The 27,110-nt window shown below is 43.1% G+C and overlaps 1 protein-coding gene across 1 annotated transcript in view; it reads left to right on the top strand.

The window, feature by feature from the left end:
• Positions 1-27,110, top strand: part of prdm6 (PR domain containing 6) — a 56,483-nt gene that overhangs the window by 20,253 nt on the left and 9,120 nt on the right. Inside the window, exons 3-4 of the mRNA XM_041998707.1 lie at positions 10,711-11,089; positions 24,276-24,452. Coding sequence (XP_041854641.1) covers positions 10,711-11,089; positions 24,276-24,452 — 556 coding nt within the window. The remainder of the gene's footprint in view (positions 1-10,710; positions 11,090-24,275; positions 24,453-27,110) is intronic.

The following is a 27,110-nucleotide window of genomic DNA, read 5'->3' as shown; positions in this document are numbered from 1 at the left end:
GTCCAGGACTGTAGAGCAGCTAGAATCCTGCATCAGACCAGAATGGGACAACATTCCTCTCCTAAAACTCCAGCAACTGGTCTCCTCACTTCCCAGACGTTTCCAGACATGTTAGAAGAAGAGATGCCACACCATGCTGAACACCACCCTGGAACTACTTTTTACACCATGCTGAACACCACCCTGGAACTACTTTTTACACCATGCTGAACACCACCCTGGAACTACTTTTTACACCATGCTGAACACCACCCTGGAACTACTTTTTACACCATGCTGAACACCACCCTGAAACTACTTTTTACACCATGCTGAACACCACCCTGGAACTACTTTTTACACCGTGCTGAACACCACCCTGGAACTACTTTTTATACCATGCTGAACATCACCCTGGAACTACTTTTTACACCGTGCTGAACACCACCCTGGAACTACTTTTTACACGATGCTGAACATCACCCTGGAACTACTTTTTACACCATGCTGAATATCACCCTGGAACTACTTTTTACACCGTGCTGAACATCACCCTGGAACTACTTTTTACACCATGCTGAACACCACCCTGGAACTACTTTTTACACCGTGCTGAACATCACCCTGGAACTACCTTTTACACCATGCTGAACACCACCCTGGAACTACTTTTTACACCATGCTGAACATCACCCTGGAACTACTTTTTACACCATGCCGAACATCACCCTGGAACTACCTTTTACACCATGCTGAACACCACCCTGGAACTACTTTTTACACCGTGCTGAACATCACCCTGGAACTACTTTTTACACCGTGCCGAACATCACCCTGGAACTACTTTTTACACCGTGCTGAACATCACCCTGGAACTACTTTTTACACCGTGCTGAACATCACCCTGGAACTACTTTTTACACCGTGCTGAACACCACCCTGGAACTACTTTTTACACCATGCTGAACATCACCCTGGAACTACTTTTTACACCGTGCTGAACATCACCCTGGAACTACTTTTTACACCGTGCTGAACACCACCCTGGAACTACTTTTTACACCATGCTGAACATCACCCTGGAACTACTTTTTACACTATGCTGAACATCACCCTGGAACTACTTTTTACACCATGCTGAACATCACCCTGGAACTACTTTTTACACCGTGCTGAACATCACCCTGGAACTACTTTTTACACCGTGCTGAACACCACCCTGGAACTACTTTTTACACCGTGCTGAACACCACCCTGGAACTACTTTTTCCACCATGCTGAACATCACCCTGGAACTACTTTTTACACCGTGCTGAACATCACCCTGGAACTACTTTTTACACCGTGCCGAACATCACCCTGGAACTACTTTTTACACCGTGCTGAACATCACCCTGGAACTACTTTTTACACCATGCCGAACATCACCCTGGAACTACTTTTTACACCATGCCGAACACCACCCTGGAACTACTTTTTCCAGACGTGTTGCTGCATCAGATTCACTATCAGCTCGTATTTTCATCACATGGTGAAATGTCTCCGTTTCCTCTGACATGTTGATCTTTTACTGGGAATAAAATGTGTTGAAGAGATTCTGGTATTATTTATATTTTACACACCGTCCCAACTTTACAGAATTGGTTGTATGACTATTAAACATTTCAGATTTTATCCTGAATGATCTTGTTTACTCTCACATTTATTTTTCTTTTATTTTTTAACTATTTTTTCTCTTGTTGATGAGAGCTTAAAGCATTCACACGAATCATCATGTTTCTATCCCACCATTATTCTCCTCTCTCTGTTTTTCCATCTTCTTTTCCTCTGCTGCCATGTGGTTTTTGTTTACCTCTTTGTTTTCTGCTGTCAGGATGTTTATTTATATCTTTCCATTCAAATATGTTTTTTCTGGAGCTCTTATAGAAAATCAGCCTGCTCGCTCTAAAAACCAAAAAGCAGTTTTTAATCTGTGGAATCTAAATTGAAGTGAACTGAAAGAGCCTGCAGCTGGTTTGTTTCGCAGACAGAAGGTTTCTCTCGTCGTGGTGAACATCCACAAACACACATGGATTCACTACTTCTGCAGAGACCAGAGTTTTTCTCTGTTTTATTAATCGAACAGTAAGAAGACACAGAAATGAAGGAAACTTCGGGATCTCTGATCGATCTGCGGCGTGTTTCATGCTCTTATCCTACATGTTAGACCTGCTGTAGTTTTAGACTGAACAACTCGTTTCTCTTATTTTCCTTTGGTTTATTCTCTGTGAACGCTGTGCTGACTGCTCATCCAGAACTGTTTATCAGGATGAATTAATCCAGAAGTGAAGATATTCAGATTTTGTCTCACATGAGCATTAAGAAAATGAAAGCTGGTCTGTTTCCATAGATACCGAGCAGTCGGAGTGATAACATCTATGGAGGCTCGCTGGAGCCGAGTGACCCTCAACTTCTGTAAAAACAGTCTTTGCTGTAAATGAGAAAACAGATAATCAGTGTGGCCCTTCCAGCTGATGAGGTGGTTGAGCTGAATGCACCTGTAAGATTTATCCTGGTTGAGTATGTGTTGTGTGTTCAGAGATGCTATTCTGCATCTTTTGGTTGGAACCAGTGCTGATCGGACTTCCTGTTGCTTTTCTATCACCTCCGACTGGTCTGCCCATTCAACCATGCCACGTTTAAAGTCTCTTAAATCCTCTTTCTTCCTCGTTCTGATGCTCAGATTGAACTTAAGGAGGTCGTCTTCACCACGTCCACATGACTCCATGCTGTCGTGTGATTGGCTGGTTAGCAGGAAGTTGAACCGGTGGAGCTGATAAAGGGAACAGTAACTGCGTTACTATTACAGTATTTTGCAAAATAAAAACAATATTTCTAAAATTTCCGTTGCGATTTGCAGGTGTTTTCACTAAACGGTATTTAGCACATTAGCAGTTATTCTCGTAAAAACTCGTTCCGCAAGACTCCGCTTCGAGGAGGACGGAGATTTCTAATTCTTCGTAAAACTCTGCATTTCGTTGTTGTTCGCTATCAAGGAGGGAGGTTATATTTTTTCTCTAATTATTTGTAAAAAGATTTCCGTCTCCTCCTGCGGCTACTCATACCGCGCCATCTTTGCTTTCCAACCACCGAACTATGCATCCCACGAGGTGGAATAGGATTTAACTGTTTAATTTTGGGCATATTAAGGTTAAATTTCACCAATTTCATCCCCTCAGTGTCAAAGTAACTCAGCTGTGAACCTTCAGAAGCAGCATCACCTCATCGAGGCTTCATACTTGAGTTTTTACTGAAACTTTGTGGTTAGTTTGACATTTGTTCAGTTGTTGAACTGCACCACACAGCGAGGTATTTATGTCGTGTGGTAAATCTAGAAGTCAGTCCTGCTTTCATGTGGTGCTGAGCTCCCAGCGGTCCGCCGGATGAATCTGCTGTCAGAGTCTGAAATGATGCTAGATGTCAACAAACCTAAAAGAAGTAAAGCTGCCAAAAAAATCCAGTTTTAGATGTTTTAAATTGTCTCTATCCACGTTAACAAACATGAAACTGTTTGTTCCAGCCTGCAGTGAAAAGCTTTGTTCGTGTCCTTATTAAGTAAAATTAAATTATTTCTTTTGTACCGAATGAGAAACAGCAGCTGAGCTCCAAATGAAAGATATTCAGCTGCTCGCTGCAGCTTCTCCATCATTATCTGCTGACTGTGGCCTCGGAGACACGAGGACAGCTTCGTCCTCACATTTCAGGTGCAGACAGAGCTGGCTGAGGAGGCGTGACCAGTGGAGGCGTGGCCCGGCGTGGTGATCATCCAGACTGCAAACTAAAAACATGACAGATGATCATAAAGAGATTAAACCCCTGGAATTTACCTGGACTCCAACAGGCGCACATCAAGCCCAGCAGCAGGCGAAGCAGCACTTTTATCCCTCCATCATGGCGGCTGTTAGTGGGCTTCACTAGGCAGCAGGTGAACCTTTTGTCCTCAGAGTTGTTGTTAGAAGCAGGAAAAATGAGCACATCTAAGGATTTGAGTAAGTTTGAGGAGGGTTCTGGGCGGAGTTGTTCCTGGTCCGCAGCGGTCGGCGGCCTGGTGGCTGGTCATGGGTGGCTCGTTGATGAGGGGTGGATGCTGTTTGTGGGGTTGGATCCAACAGAGAAGCTGTTGAATCTGCTAAAGAAGTCAACCCATAAAACTCCTTCAGATCTCCCTGAGCACCATCATTTGTACCATCAGCGTCTCAGGAACAGCAGAGTGTAACTCTGTGGGGTAAATTGTGATGGAAAACTTACCCTTTAGGTCAGGGATCATTATCTGCGGTGGGGTTTCAATGTTTCCCTGCTGCAACACACCAAGCTCAAATAAAGGGTCGTAAGGAGGCTTGTGTGGAACTTGACGAGCTGTTGGACATCCTTCATTTGAACCAAGTATGTTGCAGCAGGTAGTCGTAAAATGTCTGCAGGTCACTGGTTCAAGAGGTCTGAAGCTGATGGTTCACGCATTTCTATCCCGTCCAGGAGGTTTACAATCCAGCCATTAAATGTAGTTTTATTCAGAGACTCTATCTGGTAAATCCACAATGGTCCATGATAACAGCATTATTTATCACATTTCACCATAAAAACATCACCATCACTACTATGTTGCTAAGAGACCTCTATTTAGACCTGGACATGATGATGAAGCCACTTCCTGTCAGACTTTCCACCAATCAGAGAGCTTAGATTGACGGTAACGTCCAATCAGGAGCAGCCAAAGATCAACCAGTGAGCAGAAAGTTCTATGTGTGTGTGAAAAGAAGAAAAATAATGCTCCTCTATGGCTGGAATAAAGCCAAGAAGACGTTTCTGATGCACGGTGGCGCCACAAAGCAGCTGAGCTGGAGTTGGTTTAGTGAGGATAGCAGGTAAATAGTAGCAGGAATAACTGGAAATGAGGAAAAACAAAATGCTGATCAGTAAATCATCTAAAATCTAGTTTTGGTTTTGCAGTCGTGGCCTCACACACATCATAGCTAACACGCTAACACACATAAAAGGAGATCCACACGCTAACCTAGAGGAGGGAAAACACGCATCCCTCATGTTTGTTTACTCGTACATATTTTATCCAATCACAGCCCGCTGGTTTGATCCTCCGCAGCACAGAGGACGACTAATAACAACAATATGTCCCCAGACAGACGAGTTCAGCTCTCTCTACTCTTCATCATTACTTTCCTTCATTTCATTACCTGGAACAGGTTTTCTTCTTCTCTCCTTTTTTCCTCTCCTGGGACGTTTTTATAAGAACCTCTGAAACAATCTGAGATGAAATGATGGTGATTAAACTTCCATCCAACAATCACAGCCGCCATGTTTACGGTTTAGATCATCTTCATCCCAATGAGCCAGATCAAAACCAGCAGAGAAGAAAGAGGCGTGGTGGGAGGCATGAAGGTGGAGAAAGAGGTGATGATGAGAGGAGGAAGGTAAAGGAAGATGATGGGGGTGTGCTGAAGGGAAAAGTTGAAGAGTTGGAATAAGAGAGGATGAAGAGGACTGAGGAAGACGTTGCTCATTATGTGCACTGTTATTGTAATAGTCTGTATTGATTAAATGAGACTTTATAATCACTGCTATCGTTATGATTATTGATTAGGGCGAAACTTTGGCAACATTATCTGGACTCTACTTCACAACAGTTAACAGAGACGAAGCCGAGACAGGGACAGGACGGAGAGGACAGGACGGACAGGACAGGACGGAGAGGACAGTCCTCATTGTCCACGTAGTTTTATCAGCCACTGTCCTCCTGTCCCCAGCTTTCCCTACAGCAAACCATTTACCATCTACCCACCTATCCATCCATCTGTCCGTCCGTCCGTCTGTCCATCCATCCATCCATCCATCTGTCCATCCGTCCGTCTGTCCATCCATCCATCCATCCATCCATTCATCCATCTGTCCGTCCGTCCGTCCATCCATCCAAGACCTGGAACATCAGGCCCTTGGCCTTCACCATGCGGCTTGGTTCAGACTGTATCAACCTCAGATTTCCATCCAGCAGGTGTTGACCCTACGAAGAGGTGGCATCCTGAGGAGGTGGTGGGGGTTCTCTTTCAGAGGGTTAGGGTAGATATCACTGTTATCCATAAGAATCTCAGTTGCAATGCAGCACCACTTGGAGGTGATAATGTGTCAGTAAGTTGCTCAACAAACTTAAATAAACCGAAGAAAACACTCAGCTAGCTGGTAGCCTGTAGCTAAAGTTGCTGGGTTGAGTATTAGCTAACGTTAGCTAACGCTATCCATCACTTTAGTGCTAAAGGTCCATTTATGCTCCCTTATGTACGTAAATAGTGACGTGCATTTCAAATGTCATATGTCGCCGTCCTCATACTTCTTTTACGTTGCCATGGTTGTTGAACCAATTCCTCCACTGGGGGGCAGTGCTGAGTTCAGAGTTCACTTCTTCGGTAATGCGCCGCTATAAAGTTGTTTCCATCTGCCCAAAACACCCTAAACACTCACATATAATCTTTCTTCAAAAGCCAGCGTAGTTTCTACAGTAGCACTCATCTTCATTCTTCTTCTGCTTTTTGGTTCCCTTTCTGATCCTCTTCTTCTTCTCTGGTTTGTTTCTTTCGCTAGTCACATGTCAGCTATTCTGCTCAGCACTGCCCCCATGATTTCTGCTGGTATTGCACCTTCTTCTGTGTGAAGCGATGGATAGCTGAGCTCCCTGAAAAAGGACCAAGTTACGTATGTAATCGATGCAGAAGATGAACGAAGCTGTCCGTCCGTCTGCGTATCTGTCTTCTGCGTCAAGCATAAATGGGTCTTAAAGCAGCAAAAAGCAACTAAACGTCCAACACTAGATGAAAATTCAGCTGGATTTTTTAAACTAACAAAGAAAATGAGCTGCAGACGTAGAAAGAAGAAAAGTCAAGAAAATATATTTTATTATTTTGTCCTTTTTTGATGCAGTAAAATCTAACATTTAGTCAGTTTGTGTTTAATTTGAGCTCTGTGTGTTCTTGTAGGAGCCTGATTTTATTCCATGAATTATCAGCCTATTGGACTTCTGGTATGTGCAGTTTCACATACATGTGATATGTAAATCTCTCTCATTGCATCATGTCATATTTTTGACAAGGTTTTAAACTATTAAGCTGCATCTCCAAAAACGAGATCCATTAAACTAAAACCGCATTAGTATGTGAATGGGTCCCGGACATGAAGAAAGAACTTCTCCACCCACATCCTCTTCATCCTCAGCAGCAAACAAAACGCCGTGCTTTGTCCAGCAGAGACGAGTCTGGTGAGTTTGCATTCATGTCAGACTCCTGTTGATCAGAAGGAAAGAAAACACAGACGCTGCAGTGTTGCAAACTGCATCTGCATAATTCTCCCATTTAGATGATGCATCTCATACTCAACCCAAACCGTATTGACTCGCATTTTTGTGCTTGCAATGTTAGTAGGAAAATGAATTAAGTGTGGGTGAGCGGCGCATAACGCTGCCGTCGATAGCGCCGTCGGCCAACTTACAAATGGTGTAATTATCTCCTCGTAAGGTTATTAGAGGATCAATGAAGCCTGGTGGCCTGATGGCAGAGGTGAGCTGATGAGGGATGGAAAATGCTTATGACCAACTGAGAGCTTGTTGGTCATGTTAGATTAAATTCAGCTTATTTTCCACACAGTTTATGCACAATACTCCAGGGTGGCAATACATATTTGGTGAGTGTTTTGGTCATTTATTATAAATAAAGAGATTTAAATAAATATTCCTCTGAGTTTAACTTTCTGAAGCACCTTTGGCTCAGACTCAAATCTTCGGCTACTTTCAGGTTTTTCCAGAGATGTTCTGCTGGTCCAGACACTGTCCGAGTCTGGAGGACTTTTCCCCCTGAAACCCTTCCTGTGTTCATCTGAAGTCATGAGCAGGAAAAGCGTTTTCACCCAGGACTGCTTTATATTTGTCCCTCTGTCTCCGTCTGGCTGGACTGGCTGTTGGCTGTCTGTCTGAAAAGGCCTTCCCACCCCAAAAACTTCACTCTACCCCAGCTTCTGCAGCAATTACAGTCCTAAATCTAGAAAAGTTGGGTCTCTTTGTAAAATGTAAATAAATACAGACTCTCATCAGGTCATGTTTTATTCCCAGTAGAACCGAACAACAAACAGGATGATGAAACTGGGACATTTTACCATTTCATGGAAAATATGAGCTGATTGTGAATCTGATGGCAGCAACTCGTCTTGACCCCAAGATCATCAGCATCCACTTTGACCCTCATCCTTGTCCAGTGCACACAGAGATTCCTCCTGATTCTCTGAATCTTCTGATGATATTCTACACTGTAGATGGAGGATCTTCAAAGTCTGAGGAACATTTTTCTGAAAATGTTCCACAGTTTTAGATCCAGTTTGTCTCAGATTGGTGAAGCTCTGTCCATCTTTCCATCTGAGAGACTCTGCCTCTCTGAAATGCTCCTTTTATACCCAGTCATGTTACTGACCTGTTGCCAGGTAACCTGATTAGTTGTTAAATGCTCCTCCAGGTGTTTCTGGTTTGTACCAGGTACATTTCCAGCCTTTTGTTGCTCCTGTTCCAACTTTATCCAGACGTGTTGCTGCATCAGATTCACTATCCGCTCATATTTCCATCACATGGTGAAACGTTTCATCATCTGACATGTTGTTGATCTTCTACTGGGAATAAAAGATGAGTTAAAGATATTCTGGTTTTGCCTGTACAAACAGGTGTGTGTCACCTTCATTATTTCCAGTCTGTTCCGTTAGAGGCAAGTTGGCTCCAGCAAGGATCACTGATGGAAGTAATACACAAAAGGGCTTTATTTCTCTCCATGTGCAGCGTTTGTCCTGTAAAATGGTGAAAACTAAAACATAAGACCGACAAAAATCATGTATTTTGTTTCTGAAGATGCAGGAAAAAAGTGAGTAATTAAATCAGTCTTTCCAAATTCCACATTCTGGTCCGTCATGTTTAATACGAGATCAAGAACAGGGGAAAACTGCAGGATAAAGTTCAGGTTTGGACACGACCCCAAAGTTCCCTGCATGTATGTGACAGGAAATGCATTTTATTTTACAGTTTGACTTCCTGCCAGTCCACAAGCCGAATTCTTCTAGTTTTACAGAATAAAGCAAAGCAGTCTGCTGCAAGTTAAAGAATCAAACCCTTTAAATGTCAATTCAAACATGATGAAGGTTTATGGAGTCCAGGTCTGCAGCTCGGTCAGACCACAGAACAAAACCCGGCTGACTTCTGGGTCAAGTGAGGACAGCTGGCATCAGCTGCTTCACCCCAAATCTAATTTACACACTTTTATATAACGTTCCTTTTCCTGTTAATGCCACTGTTCTGCTCTGTTTTATGTTCCAGCAACACTTTATCCTGAATCTGCTCTTCTTCTCTCGGCCTAATGCTTTTATCCTTCTGGCATCTCTGCTCACTTTTCTTGCTGCACAGCTCTTATCGGACCAGAACCAGGACAAATACAATTATGTGCTGTTTTTAAAACCTATAAAGTACAGAACACCAAGATTTAATGCACAAAAGTCAAACAGCAACTGAAACTTTATTCCTGATCATATGGAAGTAAAAACACTGGCGGTAATAACAGGTGTTTAACCTCCAGCAGGTGTGTTGGGGCTGAGATCGCCATCGATGGACGCTGTAAACGACATTTTTCAGCAAGTTTTACGTGTGTTGTTGTATTCGCCCAAACAGCTGTTTCAGTATGAGGCCTGGACTTTGGACCAGACCTGCTGCTGTGTTCAGGATCATTCAAGTCTCTTTGGGTTTTTTACGTGTCTCCAGGTTTTCAGTTGTTTATTAGTTCTTGTTCAAATTTAATGTGACGTTTGCACATTTGTGTAAGAGACTTGCTCTTTACTTATAACTGCGGTAAGTAGGGCTGGACGATACGGCCTATAACAGATACCCGATACACGATACACGATACACAATACACGATATATATCTCAATGTTTGGAAATTTCCTCTAAAACTGTGTAAATGTTGATGATTCATTATCGTAACTGCTTAATTTAACATTTTTGTTGAACCAGAGTGTTGCTGGGGCACCCCTAAAAGATCAGGTTTGTTGGGTTTATTTTGTATAATTATTCCATTAATATCTTATATATTTATTTTTTAGAGTTATTTTATTATTTAGGTTATTTCTGTTTTGCACTAGATCCCAGCAGCAGGAATCTAAGGCCCCCTTCCCTCTAGAACAAGTTTAGATTTATTATGAAACTAAGCCGCCTGGTTTTATTGATCTTATTCTCATGTTGGCGTGTAGTTATGTGGCGTCATGTCTGTACGTTTTCTACTGGAATGTGTGGACTGCATGTTGTTGGACTACAGATGAAAATTCGCTCATTTGGGACATTTTAGATCTAAACTGAAACACGGATTAATTGTCCTTTAAAATAAACTGAATAAATGAAAAAATTAAAGTTCTTTTACAGCCTGGTTCTCTTTTTCATTTCCCAGAAATTGTTTATATTGCTAATAAATTTAAGGTGAACTTTCTGATTATTGGTTGGTTTATAGTCTTATATTCATCCCAGTCATTTGAAGGAGGAATGATTGTCCACGTCTCCTGCTGGGTTCTTTTTGGTTGCTGAGGCGGTCATGTTAAAATCTCATCCCAGTAAAAAGTCTACAAAGCTCATGTTGAAGGAAACATTCAGTCATTTCTGTTTTTCCTGTTGTCCCAGTAAACGTCCCAGCTACCGTGGTGGAGGCCATGACCCGGCAGGAGTCCCTACAGTCCTTCAGCAAAAACAGCAAACCTTCCTCCTCGTCTTCCTCCTCTTCCAATCCCCCGGCCACCCTCATGCGCTCCATGGTCTTCCCACATTCTCCCTGCTCCCGGAGCTTCTCGTTGCTGGACAAGGTCGGGATGGGGGCTCAGTCGGACTCCAGTTTTGGCCAGTTGGGGTCAAAGAACCAGCGAGTGTTGGCGAGTCCGACTTCCACCAGCCAGCTGAGCAGCGAATTCAGCGACTGGCATCTGTGGAAGTGTGGGCAGTGCTTCAAGACCTTCACCCAGAGGATCCTGCTGCAGATGCACGTCTGTCCTCAGAACCCTGACAGGTAGGATGTCCACGTCTTCTCAGCGTCTCTGTCCTTACCTGCAGGATTACAGTATAAAACTACCACTTTAGTGTCAGAAACGCGTCTGAAATTAGTTTTGCATCACATCAGCCACGACCAATGCATGCATGAAAGTTCCACTTCCTGTCAGACTTTCCACCAATCAGAGAGCTTAGATTGACGGTAACGTCCAATCAGGAGCAGCCAAAGATCAACCAGTGAGCAGAAAGTTCTATGTGTGTGTGAAAAGAAGAAAAATAATGCTCCTCTATGGCTGGAATAAAGCCAAGAAGACGTTTCTGATGCACGGTGGCGCCACAAAGCAGCTGAGCTGGAGTTGGTTTAGTGAGGATAGCAGGTAAATAGTAGCAGGAATAACTGGAAATGAGGAAAAAGTGGAAACATGGAAATAGTTTCTGTTGTGTGTTTGTTTCAATAACAATATTTTTTCTCCTGAAAGCCAAGACTTGAGAGAACGATGAGATGAGAAAAGGTTTGGTCACTGTTGATCTGTGTGTTATTTCTACAAAGTTCTGTTAGTAATAAATTCTGCTTTCTTCTTCTGGTCGACCTTTATGCTGCTTTATCTATTCATACATTCATTTTACATCATTTACCTCCCAGTCTGACAGCTGAGAAACATCATGTCTGATGCTGATTAAAATGGACAAGCTTTTATTTTTTTGTTTTTTTTACACTAAAAATAAAAACACAGCTGGACCAAAACTCTCTAAAACGCGTAGAGTTTTAAGGTTAATGAGAAAAGGACTCTTCTGAATCTTTTTTGAATGAAAAGGTCAGTTTGTTTTGTATTGAAAACTGATGAAAAGTCCTGAAAGACGAGAAGACGCTCCGGTGGATCATCTGTGTGAATGAACAGTGTTGTTGCAGAAAATGCAGAAACTTTGGTAAAAGTAGCTGAAACCTGCTGCAGAATCAGACCCAGTAACAGAGTTTATTAAACTGTTCCTGTAGTTTTTAGTGGAAGCAAATCCAACACTTTCCTCTAATTTATGGCTTCGGTTGTCTCGTCATCGCGCTGCTTGTCAGTGACAGCGAGGGGAGTTCATGGATGAGACTGAAGAGAGTGTAGAAGTGTCTGAGTGCGTACAACATCTGCCAAGTTAATTATATACAGCATGCATGGAGGAAGAGGAGGTGTGTGTGTGGGTGTGTGTGTGGGGGGGTGTATTGGAAATTTTTTGCTTAGCTTTATTTTTATGTGGAGAGTCAGAGCAGTGTATAAATCAGCCGAGTGCGTCAGTGAGAAATACCTCGCCTTACGGTGACGGGCCAGGAAAACAGATGCCACTTATTCAATAAACTAATACTCATAGGGAAGAAAAATGTGGGCTGGATATGGAGGGGGGGGGGAGGGTCGATGGGGAGCTGCCTGTCAATAGGAAGGTTTTATGGGACAGAGGAGCAGATAAAATTCAGCTGAACAAGCCAAACAGTGGAGAGTCCTGCAGCTCCAGGACCTCAATAAAGATCACGGTCAGCTGGACTGGAGATGGACCAGGTTCTCTGCCCCTGCTGGACTAAGACAAAGAGTCTAGTGGACCAGAGGTGAGTCTGAGAAGTTCACATGTCAGAGTCCCAGCTTTAGTTTTCCTTCATATATTGAAGTTGAGACGTCCAGAGGAGGCAAGATCGACTTCTAGCTTCTTTTTAAAGGAGATCAGGGAGTCCATGGATCTGAGGCTCAGAGGAATGTCCAGAGAGTAGGAGCGACCGTTGCAAAGGTTCTGTCACCTTTAGTCTTGAATCGTCTTTGCTGCACCCAAAAGCCCTGATCACATGGCCTCAGGGACTTGCAGATCCTCATCACATGATCTCATGGACTCGCGGACCCTAATCATGACCTGTAAACCCTGATCACATGACCTCCTCAGAAGGTCGCTTTTAAATTGTTGTGGACAAAGAAGATAAAAAGCCGCCTTTTTAAACCTCTGCACAAATCCTTCATAATAAAAACATCGGCTTCAGATTTTGCATCAAAAAACTCAGGACCCACCAGAACCCATCAGGACCTATCAGGACCCACCAGGACCCACCAGAACCCATCAGGACTCATCAGGACCCATCATGACCCACAAGGACCCATCGTGACCCATCAGGACCCATCATGACCCACAAGGACCCATCGTGACCCATCAGGACCCATCAGGACCCATCGGGACCCATCAGGACCCACCAGGACCCATCAGGACCCATCGTGACCCATCGGGACCCATGTCCAGTGTTGGAGAGTGTGTGTGAATTGTAGCCTCAGTTTCCTGTTCTTAGATTAGATTAGATTAGAAAAACTTTATTATCCCCTTGAGGGGCAATTTGTTGTGCAGCCAGCAATGACAATGAAAATGACGCCACATTCAATTTAAAAATAAAACAAGCAAACAAAACAAAACAACAACATCACACAGGTTCATTTAAACACCCACTATTCATTAAGCCAATGGAAGCCGGAATAAATGAATTTTTTAGTCTATTTGTCCGGCACCGTGGCTTAGCTGGCAGGAGGCACCCGGTGTGTCTGCTGCTGGAGCCCATCTGCTTCTGTAGACCTTGGTTGGAACAACAGCTCTTTAAGGGTTTCTGTCTTCATTCAGCTGTTCCCTCAGTGCATCTGCATAAGCCTTCATGTGGAGATGTGGCCTGTCACGACGTTTTAGAGCAGCTTCGGGTTACTGACAGCAGACTTGTAGGTGGTAACCGTGGCAGTTTCCTGGTCCTTCAGGTGGATTGTGGTGTAGTTACAGAACTTCTTGTGGTCCATTGCTCTCATCATGGAGCAGGTTTGTGGGGCTCTGCAGGTGATTATAGATATGTGGCTGTTTATGTTCATCTAAAAATTATCTGGAATATCTGCTAAATATTTTAAAATAAGTCATTTTAAAATTCTGACATCAGGTGTTTTTTTTTTTGTTTGTTTTGTTTTGTTTTTTGTTTGTGTTTTTTTTTTTTTTTTTTTTGTTTTTTGTATTTTAACAAACTGAACAGCAGAAAAAATAAACGCTGATTATATTCAAACGTGTCGACACTCGTGGAGGATTTCTGTTGGCTGGAACGGTGATGGAGGCCGTTGTCGGCTCTGGAGGTTCCTGCAGGAAACCTTCACCACTTTCTGTCTCTTTGTCTCTGGATCTTCTACCAGTATGTTTGTCTCTGTGAAACGAAGCTGCTTTGTCCAGCGTCCCCTCCCTCCATCACTCTGCCCTCCTTCTCTGCCTTCATACATAGTTATTGATGTTTATTTGATAGGAACATTGGGAGCCGAAGACTGATGGGTTTTTATATCAGCCTAAAAAGATCTGCACACTGCCGCTCAGCTCCGTCTCTTTCAGATTTGTTTTTTTCTGCTGTTTCTTTTTCTAAAACTTTGTCTGTGTCGTTTCAACAGAATCCATCATCAGAGGAGCCGTTTGTTTATGTCAGGAGGCCTCGGATTGGCTTTTAAGCTGGTGTCTGCTCAAGTTGTGTGATGGTGATGAGTGAGGAAGCAGGAGAAAAACATCAGAACACGAATGGGCCTACAGGTTTTACACCAGCAGAAACCACAGCCTTGATGAATGATGCGTTTACTGACTCGCTGGGAAAACGGGTTCTTATTTATTATCATTGACTTTGATCTCAGGTGTCATTTTGTGAAAGTTTTTATTTATATTTCTAAGTCGTTTTTGAGAAAGGCGTCTGCTAAATGAATGTAATATAATCAACTTTCATACCAGAGAACAGAAAGCTGAGGATCAGAATTAAACGTTTCAGATCAAACTAACCAGGAAACATCCAGATTTTCCAGAGATGTGGTAAAAATGAACGTTTTCTCTCCGGACTGTTCCACCAATAATCCAGAATGAGAAATTAAACTAATATGGTAACAGACTACCCCCACCGTAAGGCCACGCCCCACCGTGAGGCCACGCCCCACCGTAAGGCCACGCCCCACCATGAGACCACGCCCCATCGGGAGGCCACGCCCACCACGAGACCACGCCCCCATCACACCTTTGATCACCTGCTTCACCCTTCACCACATCTGTTGTTCCAGTTCTCACCCTCCCTATCCCTGTCCTCCTTCCTCCTCCATTATCTATCCATCATCCATCCATCCATCATCCATCCATCCATCCATCATCCATCCATCCATCCAGCCATCCAGCCATCGATCATCCATCCATCCATCCATCATCCATCCAGCCATCCACCATCCATCCATCCATCCATCCATCCATCCATCATCCATCCATCATCCATCCATCCATCCATCCATCCATCCATCCAGCATCCATCCATCATCCATCCATCCATCATCCATCCATCCATCCATCCAGCCATCCAGCCATCGATCATCCATCCATCCATCCATCATCCATCCAGCCATCCACCATCCATCCATCCATCCATCCATCCATCCATCATCCATCCATCATCCATCCATCCATCCATCCATCCATCCATCCATCCAGCATCCATCCATCATCCATCCATCCATCATCCATCCATCCATCCATCCAGCCATCCAGCCATCGATCATCCATCCATCCATCCATCATCCATCCATCCATCCATCCATCCATCCATTTTCCTCCCTCTCACTTCCCCATCCATGCTTTTATCCCCTCCTGGTATCCATTGTTCCCACTTTCACCCATACCCCCCCTCCCTCATTCCATATTTCTCTTTCTCTCATTCCTTCATCCTCTTCATTTCTCATCCTTCACCTCATCTCAACTCTTTCTTCTCCCTCTTCCTGTCATTCATTTCTTCTGTTCCACTATCTGAGGGGTTCTAAACCGGCTCGGGTCGCTGGCCTCCTGAACCAGCCATCCATCGTTGAACCGTGTTGAGGACTGGGTTCCTACAGGTGAAGCAATGACCTGAGCGGACTGTCCGAGACGTTCCAGCTTTCAGCCCGATCGGAGGTTTCCTGGAAACGAGACGCGACTGGGAAAACGTCTGTGATGTTCGTCTGATCAGGAGGAAGTGAATTATTCATCATTTTAGTTGATCTGGTTCTTGAACACCACAAAAAGTCTGACATTCAACCTTCAGTTTTCCAGCAGGTTTGGTCTCAGCTGTAGATTAGCTTCATTTAGACAGATTTAGACTTAAATAGTCGTAGTTCTTCTCTCCACAGCGCTCTGAGTTAAGTGGAGCATTGTGGGTAATAATCCGCCTTCGTACTGAGTGAAGTCAACATCCCCGTTTCTGACTGCACACGTTTAGAAACTATTTGTTGTTTTTGCATCTGTAGACGGGCGGCTCAGCCATGCTCATAAATATTTGTAGAAATGAAAATATAAATCTTTTCTGATGTTAATGTGCAGAATGCAGCTCCTTTCATGTCCCGGTTCGAGGTTTACTTGCTGCTCTGTAAGCTGAGAAAAATCTCAAAACAATTAACTCAAATTGCACAGAAGACTAAAACAAAGCTGAGCGGTTGATGTTGAGGAGATTTATCGCCCAACACTGAAGATAAATTCACGTTTACCACTAACACAGATGTGTGCCGACCCGGCTGGGCGTGTTGAAAAATGTGTAGCTGCAGGATGATGATCCATCACCGTGATGGAAGGGCTCGTACAAATATCTCCAGTCTGTTTTTAGATGTTTAGATGCGTTCCATGAGAATATAAATCTCTTTTGTGGGTGGATTTTTGCAGCTTTCAGTTTCTGTTTGACTCCATCAGTTGAAGCTCTGTTAGGTGTCCCAAAGAAAAGCTGCCTTCCTTCCGGTCCTACACATCACCATACCAACGTATTTATTCCCCTAGAAGAAATAACCACACAGAATAAAGGTAAAATGCATGCAAGAGGATTAATAAAACATAAAACATAAATATCAGAGTATTAAAACAAAGCAAGGAGGAGGTTCTATGTACAGTGGGCAGGATTTAAGCATTGATGCTGAATTAGGCGAATGACTTGTAGAAAGAAGATCTTCATCCTCTCAGGCAGCGGAAATGTGCGCCTGATGGTGGCGGCGAGAAGATGGTGTCCACGGTGGCTGGTCTGCTGAAGCACAGTTTTTTATAAATGTCCTGCAGGTTGGGAAGGGTGGTTCTGATGGTCTGTACGGCTGAACGGACCAACCTTTTAAGAGCCAGGAAGTCTTGTGCAGTTTCCCATCCAGGTGGTGATGCTCCTACACAAGATCATCTCAGTGGTGCAGGTCTGACTATATAACTCTCGGGGGGGGGGCACTAAAGCGCTTTTGAACTTCATTAGTTCAAAGCTTTGATATATTTATCTTTTATAAGTATTCTTTTGCTATATGATGATATATTATTATAGTAGGAATGGTTTTAATGTATATGTGGAGCAGCTGACAAATTTCCTTTGGGTTTAATGAAGTTTAATCTAATCTAAAAGTTCTGAGAACCTGTTTCCTGGGTTGTTGGTTGTCCAGGCCAGCGTGGTTGGTTGTCCCGGGTGGCTTGGTCTTCTGGGATATTGAGTGGGACTTCTGCCAGGATCCTGGGTAATCCTCGGAGGACCCTCACTCCTTCACTAGGACCAGGCTGATGAAATTAATGCCACAGTTAAGTCGAGCTTTTATCATATCAGAACATTTTTTTTCTATGCAGCAGCTGCAGACAGTAATCCAGGCCTCTACATCTTCACGATTGCACGACTTTTACCAGGAACCTGAATACGAGAGCCCATAACTCCTGTTCTGCCTCCATTCCACTGCACTTTAAAAGTCCTTTATTCATGCTTATCTTTTTCTGCTTTGCTTTAGTTTTACAACTGAAAAAATTCTCAGTAAAGCTGACAAGAAAGATTAAACTCTGTAGCTGTGTCCCAATTCAGGGTCTGCACACTTCGAAGTGCACAGACTACGTAGACTACAGAGTGTCCTCCGTAGTCTACACACTTCGAAGTCTGCTTAACGTTCGTGAAATGGGACAGCCTACCTAGTCTACAAGAATTTCCCATAGCAACAACACAGGACGTTGAATCACTTAAACTTCTGAAATTACTCGTAGGAAACGTCAGTAGACGCTGAACACGGAGCGGCAACACCGACAGTAAAAAAACAAAAAAAAGAAAGAAAAACACGGTTTGAGGCTCTGTTGTTTTCCAGCCGGTACACACTTCATTAACCCCTTAAAAGTCACTGAATATCAAATATTACCGAATTTTAATGTCACCATTTAACAAACATGCTTTAAATATACTTGGTTTTGTAACGTTTATACTAAGGTGTAGTTAAAAAAACGAACTTTTTTTAAATAAAACTTTATTTAAACTTAATACGAGTCTTCTGAGGTTGCTGATTCGCCACCGTCCTGTGCGCAATGAATTGTGGGAGAAAAGAGGCCGTGAAGGATGCATCACCAGCAGCCTTCGTTTGAGGCCAAACGAAGTGCGGATTCGAAGGGTGGATTCGGAGGGTCCTTCAAATTCTGTGAATTGGGACAGTACTTCGCGCACCGCGATGACGTATGTGGCCGACGCATCCGCACTTCGAAGTGTGCAGACCCTGAATTGGGACACGCCTTGTGGATTCTTTGAGTTGTTAGCTAGCTAGCTAGTTGTTAGCGCTGCTAGATAAAGCATTGTGAGGACAGCGTACAGCTCCCTGTCCTTCATCAACAAGTTGTCATCGTAAACCCTTTCTCATGTTATCATGGCATCTGTTTGCATTGGAATCGCACAACTTTTTATTTGTTTATAACTGTAACCCGTTGCTGTAACCGGAAAAGAGAAAAAAGACGGAGAGACTGAGAGGGAAGCCAGAAGAGAAGGATGATGGTGGGAAAGAGTTGTATGCATTCCTGTGTTTTGTTGTGTGTGTGTGTGTGTGTGTGTGTGTGTGTGTGTGTTCAGAGAGCCATTGATTGTGTATTGATGAGATGAGAGCAGTGATTTATGGCTGTTGGTCTTGGGGGAACAATGTCTTCATATGACAGAGGAGACGTCCTCACTGTGCAGATATAACTCCGTATAGATTAGACCGGGTCTGCGGGTCAATCGACAGCCTTCACTCTGCATCACACACATCCACCGAGTTACTGAGGCTGAAAATCAACTTTAGAGAAAATGAAAACATGACATTAAAAAGGGGCCATTTTTACTGGAGGTGCACTAAACATGTAGATATCAGCTGTTGTTCTGTCCTGTCTTCCACCTACATCTCAGTAGACTCCCCTGATCTTTGAGCAGCACCATAACTCAGATAAGAGCTGGGTTTTCCATCCGCATGCTCATTTATCGAGTCAGCAGAAATGCTGAGTCAGCAACTTCCAGAAAAAAACCTCTAAAATAAACAAGAAGGAAAAAGAAACTATGGAGTTAATACATTTTAACTAGCGACTTTAACACGTTAATTACGATTAATTAATTACATTTAATCGCAGTCAGAGAGCCATTGATTGTGTATTGATGAGAGCTGTGATTTATGTTGGTCTTGGGGGAACATGTTAGGCGTTCCAAACAACACGGAACGTTTTCAGAGCTCGGCTGAATCAGTGTTGCTAGTTTAGCTACGTTGGTGCTACATTTAGCGAGTTTTCAGACCCATCTAGTGACTCTATTTCAAAGAAGCGACTGGCGACAGATCTAGAGATTTTTTTCTGGTGTTATTGGAGACTTTTGAAAATTGAGCACTTTTACTTCTGAATAAGCAGCTTCCGCCCCTCCCCCGTCCACAGGCCCCTCCCCCATCCACAGGTCCCTCCCCCGTCCACAGGCCCCTCCCCTGTCCACAGGCCCCTCCCCCGTCTATTAGCTTCCAGCTGCAGTCAGAGCAGGAGGCGTCCACCTCTGATCCAAGACCAGACTGGAAGCTGAAGCTGGCTGATCCTGTCCTGGCTTACCATCACATATTAATGCTTATTAAAGTGTAGCTCCACCCCCTACTTTCTGCGTAACTCCACCCACTGCCGAATTTGAAAAATTCCTGAAACCTCAATAGTTGGGTGGGAGGTGTGGGGTGGTCAGGTGGTGGAGAGTAGGCGGGGCGGGATACACAGGCAGAAATGATTGACAGACAGCTGCTCAGCTCACTACTAAGATGCAAATTAGATCCACAAAGCAGCTACCCCACAGAGCGTCTTTGATGAGGAAGACTTTCCCTCCTGAACCTCCTCAGCTCCACATGAACCAGGTGGTCCTGAACGTATCAGTGTGAGCTGTTAGCGCTGTTAGCTGTTAGCGCTGTTAGCTGCCTGTCAGCAGCTCCAGCAACTCTGGAAAGCTGTGGAGACTCGCGGCAGGAAGAGCTGCTGCTACGATTTGAGCTGCTGTCTGTCGCCAGATGAGGATCAGCAGGTAAAGAATAAAGGCCGGTTTACTTTTAAAGTTCAAATGGGAAACAAAGAGGAAGTGAAAAATATTATTTTAACTTTGGAGAAGGGGTGGGATATAATAAATTTTACGTCTTCTAGCTCCTTTTTGAGCATGAACTTTGTTTAATTTTTCTTTTTTTTGTATTTGGAATTTTCATAGCTGTACATTTGGTTTTGTATGTGCTCGAAATAAACTTACTACTACTTTTACACCCTTTAGAAGCACAAATTCTCCCATTGCAGGAAGATTTAATCAGAAACTCAGTGAAAGAACAGAAGTTTGAAACTAGCAGATCTACAACAGATAAGTTCACATCCCTTCATATGCGTTGGTGGGCGGGGCTTTCTATGCCTGCAAGGCGAGGCCCCGCCTACCTGAACCTGGAGGGAGGGGCTGTGTTGTTTTTTTTAACATTTTCTCGTGACGCAGACAATCTCGCGATGTCACGAAAAACATAACCCGGTTTTAACCTGTAGAGGGCGTTATGAGCCATTATTACCCACAAAATCCCGTTTTTAAAATAAATTAATTAATTAAAAAATACCAATTTTATTAACAGTATCTGTAGTTTTCATCACAATTAAGTAAAACTGTGTTGTTTACAGCTCAAAAAACACATTTTTGGGTGCACTGCCCCTTTAGTGAAGCGTGTGGAGGAAACATGTAGAAAGTTAAAGTTACTAGAGCTGAGTTTACTATGTTAATGTCTGCATCTGTTATCTGATTCAGTCGTCCACTAAAATACATTTAAATTAAAAAATGTTGTTTTTGAGGCAAATATTGTTATGTGATTAATCAAGATTAATTAATTACAAAGCCCCTAATTAATTCAAATTTTCTTTTTAAATCGAGTCCCACCCCTAATTTTTATTTTAATAATCACCAGTGTCTCAGGAACGGTGGTGTATATATATATATATATGTATATATATGTATATATATATATATATGTGTGTGTGTGTGTGTGTGTGTGTGTGTGTGTGTACAGCAGGAAGTGCAGAGGCATTAATTTGCTGTGTGTCTGATACGTTGGGTAAGCGGTGGAAGGATGTCACCGAGGCTCTGACATCTTGTGTAGCCAAAGGCTTCGATTTTGTCTGAGATCATTATCGAGATGTTTTAGAAAAACACTGTGATGTCATTTTTTGCCGACATCACCCCCTCTTACCTTGCATCATACATGATGTTTGAAGATGTTTTCCTCTCCTGCTTCTCTGCCTAGTCATGCGTTTACTTCCCAGCTGGTTTTGTAGTGTGATGATCGTGTAAAACGGCTCATACGTCAGGGCTCTGTGGTAATTCATGCATTTAAAGAAGCAAATTTGCATGTGCTTGTGAGTGCAAATACTGTGGTTTTATATGCATGTACATGTGTGTGAGTGTGTGTGTGTGTGGAAGAGGGATGTGTTTATGCTTCACCTCCTCTTTCCACTGTAATAAACAATAACCGGGCATTAATCTCCCAGCCTGCTGCCTTAATAAATAATATCCACACATTCATCAACTTAAACTATTCACAATCAATGCAGCTCTTCATAGAAAACCCACCTAATAAATAGTGGTGCGGCCCACTGAGGCGTGAACTTATAGACCAGCCGGCTGATAAATGAACCCACCCCCACGGCCAGACGCCTCTTATGTGGAAAACTGCAAGTGAGAATTTTTCGATTTTATTTTACAGCATTTTACCGTTTTTTCTGGACTGTCTGTGTCTCTTCTTCATGTCCTCGCTGCCGCTGCTGCAGGATGATGTGATTTATTACAGCGCTGGACATGTTGGTCTGTTTATCTCGTCCTCGTTGTGGGGGTGTACCGGCCTGGATCCAACCATGTCCCGGTTTGACCAGGCCCATGTCCCGGTTGGACCAGGTCCATGTCCCGGTTGGACCAGGTCCATGTCCCGGTTGGACCAGGTCCATGTCCCGGTTGCACCAGGCCATGTCCTGGATGGACCAGACCAATTGTACTGATGTCACAGCTTTGTCTTATTGCACTCAAAATAAGAATCACTTCATTTTCAAGCTCTTTCAAGCCAAACTGGGAGCCGGTTCCACAGAGAGGGGTCCAATAACTGAAGGTTCTACTTTTAGAACCTCTAGGAACCAGCAGTAGAGACGAACTCTGGAACTCTGAGACTTTTAAGATCCAATGGATCTATAAACAAACAGCAGGAAAAAATCCACACGTCTATAGACGTTATGGAACGTGATTGAGAGGAAGTAGCTGAGTATGGCTCAGGAGGAAGAGCAGTCGTCCACCATCAGGAAAGTCGGTAGATCGATTCCAGGCTTCCCCTGACTCCAAGTGTCCACGTTGCCTCCCGATGTGCCATCGAGCTATGAATGTGTGTGTGAATGGGTGAACGTGACGTGGTGTAAAGCGCTTTGAGTCAACATGACTGGAAAAGGGCTGTATAAGTACAGTCCATTTAGCGTTTAACTAGCTTAGTCTGAACTAAATGTAGAAGCAAAACATTTAATCTGAATCTGAAAGAGCAGACATGCATACACACAGCAAACCTTTCTGGTTTGGACCCAGTAAAGAACCACTTTCTACTTTCTCTTTTGTTCATTAAAACTTTGGACAGATAGTTGAAAGTGCAGCTTTTTCTGCTAAAATCAAATGATTGTTTCTAATATCTGGATGAGAGGTCGGGGCGATAGGAGGAAACAGAGGCGATGAGGAGCAGATACGAGCAGAGCCCCGGCATCGCGCTGGAAGTGCAAACCGAAGAAGTGGATGATGTTAGCAGGAGTGTTCAGAGATTAGATCAGCTGCTGCTTGGAAGCAGGACACTCTATTAGCAGACACACGGCTATTGTTTGCTTGTTTGTTCCAGTCTGATTCAGTCCCGCTGTGAACTCCCATTTGGGACCAGAACACACACACACACATGCACACACTCCATCCCTGCACACACAATCACTTTATAGCCATCTATTCCAGCTCTGTTACTGTCTCTATCTCACTCTCTCTAGCTGCTATTACTCACACACACACCATGATAGATGGTCCAGTCATGATCAAGGCCTGCATTGTTGATGAGGGTCATGCTGCCATGGTAACCAGAGCAGTGTCCGACTTCTCCTGGCTGTGTGTGTGAAATCTTTTTTTGTTGTGGTTGCCTGTAATAATATCTGGAAGCGTTCAGGTATTTGTGTTTATTTCCCTTGTTGAAGGATAGATCTGACTGCTGTGATGTAACAAGAGCAGAAAATTTAACGTTTACAAAAGTATGAAACTATTTTTATTCACCAACTTTTGATAGATTATAAGCAGATCAGTGTTTAATACTCCAGTGTGGCTTGTCTTGTCTTGTAAAATCCGTGTCTGTAGATGAATTTGAGTTTTTTAAATTGATGCTGTGATGTTCTATATTAGAAAGAGAATAACTTCACACCAGATCCCTTATCGCTAACCGCAGACCACTGCCTGACGCTGTCAGTCCAGATGTCCATGCTGCTGTCCATGTCCACAGCTCATTAGGACTTGTGGTGATGGCTGCACCAGAAAGCGTCTGCTGGATTCGTCCTGTAGGTGGCCGCGGAGATTCCTCATCAAGCATCCGCCATGTCTTACAGAGTTCTTGTGTTTGTAGCTTTTCGCTTCTCTTGTAACCAAAATACTTCCAAATCTCCGACGTGCCATTCCTTTCAGCTGCTAGTGCCTCTGCATCCTCCCGTTACCTCCCAGTTTATTCATCTGGTTAGAGATCAGCCGGTTATGAAAGAGGAGCTTCAACATTGAAAAGTTTAGAAAGGGTCAAATGAATTCAGCTACAGGATATTTAGCTTCTTTCTAGTTGGGTTTTTGCTCTGTAAATGATGCAGCATGTTAACAGCAACTTTGAAGGACTCGCAGCTCAGCGGAGTGTGTTTGTCCCTGTCAGACCGTACCAGTGTGGCCACTGCTCCCAGTCCTTCTCGCAGCCTTCGGAGCTGAGGAACCACGTGGTGACGCACTCCAGCGACCGACCCTTCAAATGTGGATACTGCGGCCGGGCGTTCGCCGGTGCCACAACGCTCAACAACCACATCCGCACGCACACTGGAGAGAAGCCGTTCAAGTAAGTAACAGTGAGTACCCCCACCCATCCTACCCCCTCCCACCCGCTCCAGACAGGTCACCATAACACCCAGCAAACACCAAACCATCACCTGGAGACCTGGCTCTCCTCAGAAGTTCTGATTTCATTCAACATTTCTAGACTCAGCCTCACAGGTGAATTCTCACCGTCACGGATGAGGCGTTATCGTCATCATGGCAGTCAGGTTATTACATAACATGCGTAATAATGTCCCAAATGAAGCTGCTGCACCATAAATGAAGTCCCACGTTTTCTCTGGACCAACATGAAGCTCAGTCCTCAGTTCAATGGAGGGAAACAACAGAAAAGAAAAGTTTTATCTGGGTTTGTGTCCCAGCGTGATGGGGGGCGGATGAGCGTTGTGATTGGCTGCAGAGCCTCCTGCTAGTAGTATAGCAAGTAGTATCAGAAGTCAAATAAACCCCGGTGGCTTAGACTGTGTTGTCTAGTGTCCATCACAGGTCCAGAGACAGAAAACAATCTGGTTTCAGTGTTTTTGTGTATACACTTTTCATAAACCCTTTAGCAATAAAATAAGTCTTTTAATGCTCATCACAATGTGAACTATAAAGACTGATAAATGCATCATGCTAATACATCTTTAATTACAGCATGAATTAATAGACATACTAAATAACTCTATTATCAAAACGGCATAAAAAATATTAAAAAAATCTCAAAGGCAAGCGTGAGGTGCCATCTGGCATTGAAACAGGACATAATTCAATCACTTGCCATTCAATAAAAAAGGGACCCGGCTAACGCTGTTAATGCCTGTTAGCAATGGCTGCTTGTCAAAGGTAACACCATTAATCAACAGTAGCTACTAGCATAAAATACACTCAGAATCACATAACAAAGCTGATTAACATTCAGGTTGCTGGCACAAAAAGCAAAAACAGACATAATAATATGCCACAGACGTTATAAAAACAACGTTAACACAGCTGCGGCCACGCCGCTTAGCATCATCAACATTAGCATTTCTTTTCATTCTACAGTACACGAGCAGCAAACACTCACGGTAGTTAGCATGTTAGCATGTTGAGGAAAACAATACGTAGAGATGGACGTTTAATACCTGAACAAAGAGGTATAGTTATTACCATATTTCCCAGACTATAAGTCGCTCTGGAGTATAAGTCGCATCAGCAAAAAATAAAAATAAAAAAAATTTGTACATACAAAAAATGTAAAAAAAAAAAGGACTATTTAAAAAAATATTTCACAAAGTCCAAGAACAAACATTTAATCTGGAAAGGCAAGTTATTCAAACACACAACAGCAGCCGGAACAAGAATGAGTCCGGTACGTTAACGTGACACCAGGCTTCCACCGCGATGTTTTAACCGTCAGTTAAGGTTATTTTTGCTGCCTTTCATGCGTAAATAGCGAAGAATACAGGAGTTTTTTTTTTTGTTCACAGTATTTTATGGTTAATTGACGTCTTTACGTTTTACACCATCTCACAATTTACTAATTTGTTTTCATGCACTATTAGTTCTTTTTTAAAAAAAACACACATAAACCATGTAGCTGCTAAACCAACGAGCTTTAAATCCTGCGATGACGAGCACATATTCAGTGCAACAAACTGGACACGTTAGTGATAGACTTTGCACTAATTCATGAATTACAAAAGTTTACTTGCCAAATATTAAGTTGAAAAAAAGACAAACATTTATACACACGATATAAAATACTATAAAATTAGAATAAATAAGATAAACTAGTGAGAGTAAACAAAACTAAAACTTTTTCCAGTTAAAGTGTCAATATGGCAGAATATTATGTCCTGGTTATGTCACTGTTGGAATACCTGAAGTACTCAGACGTGCCTCCCGAGACATTTAATCAAACTATACGGGAAGTTTGCACTGATCTCGACCAGGTAAACACTTCTCGAGAAAATATGAGCATGTTAAATATTATTTTATTGACTCGTCCACCATGTAATATGGCAGCTTAGTACCTTCCAGCGGCTAAACGTAACTCAGCAGTTCACAGAAACATGAACAAGCTGTTATAATTTTTATACTCTTTCATTACCTCGGGGTCACTGTCTGCCTGCAAGAACATATTAATGTTGTTGTATCTGGGCCACTTCTTTATGTATGTACAGTATAATATTATCCAATGTGCTTGCATGATGCCACGTGTTAATCTAGGCTTTTATTTTGAAAGAAATATTCTAACTTCCTGGCCACCTGTTGACACGCCTTCATCTTTCAGTTCTGAAGGAAAAATGATCAAAGGAATTGCCAAAATCCAAAAACCAAACCAGTTTATATATTTCTGTTCGCTCTCGTTTTTTATCTTGGAATTCTGGTAATGGGAAAGGAAAGCTGCTGGCTGATCCCGTCCGGGTTCTGGAACATGCTGTCGACTCTGAACCAGAGAACAGCTGCTGGTTAAAGGACTTAAAATGACTCTTTAACTTTAGGTCTGTTCATTTTGGGCCAGGAATATTTTCTGTTTCTGTTTCTACTGTTTGGATTTAGATGTATTTTCCAGACGTTACTAGAGCTGAGTTTACTTTGTTAATGTCTGCGTCTGTTATCTGATTCAGTCGTCAACTAAAATACATTTAAACTAAAAAATGTTGCTTTTTGAGGCAAATATTGTTATGCGGTTAAT

The sequence above is a fragment of the Melanotaenia boesemani genome, chromosome 11, assembly GCF_017639745.1.
Source record: "Melanotaenia boesemani isolate fMelBoe1 chromosome 11, fMelBoe1.pri, whole genome shotgun sequence".
Classification (NCBI taxonomy): Eukaryota; Metazoa; Chordata; class Actinopteri; order Atheriniformes; family Melanotaeniidae; genus Melanotaenia; species Melanotaenia boesemani.
The sequence above is the reverse complement of the archived record's forward strand: the minus strand, read 5'-3'. Positions and strand labels throughout refer to the sequence as shown.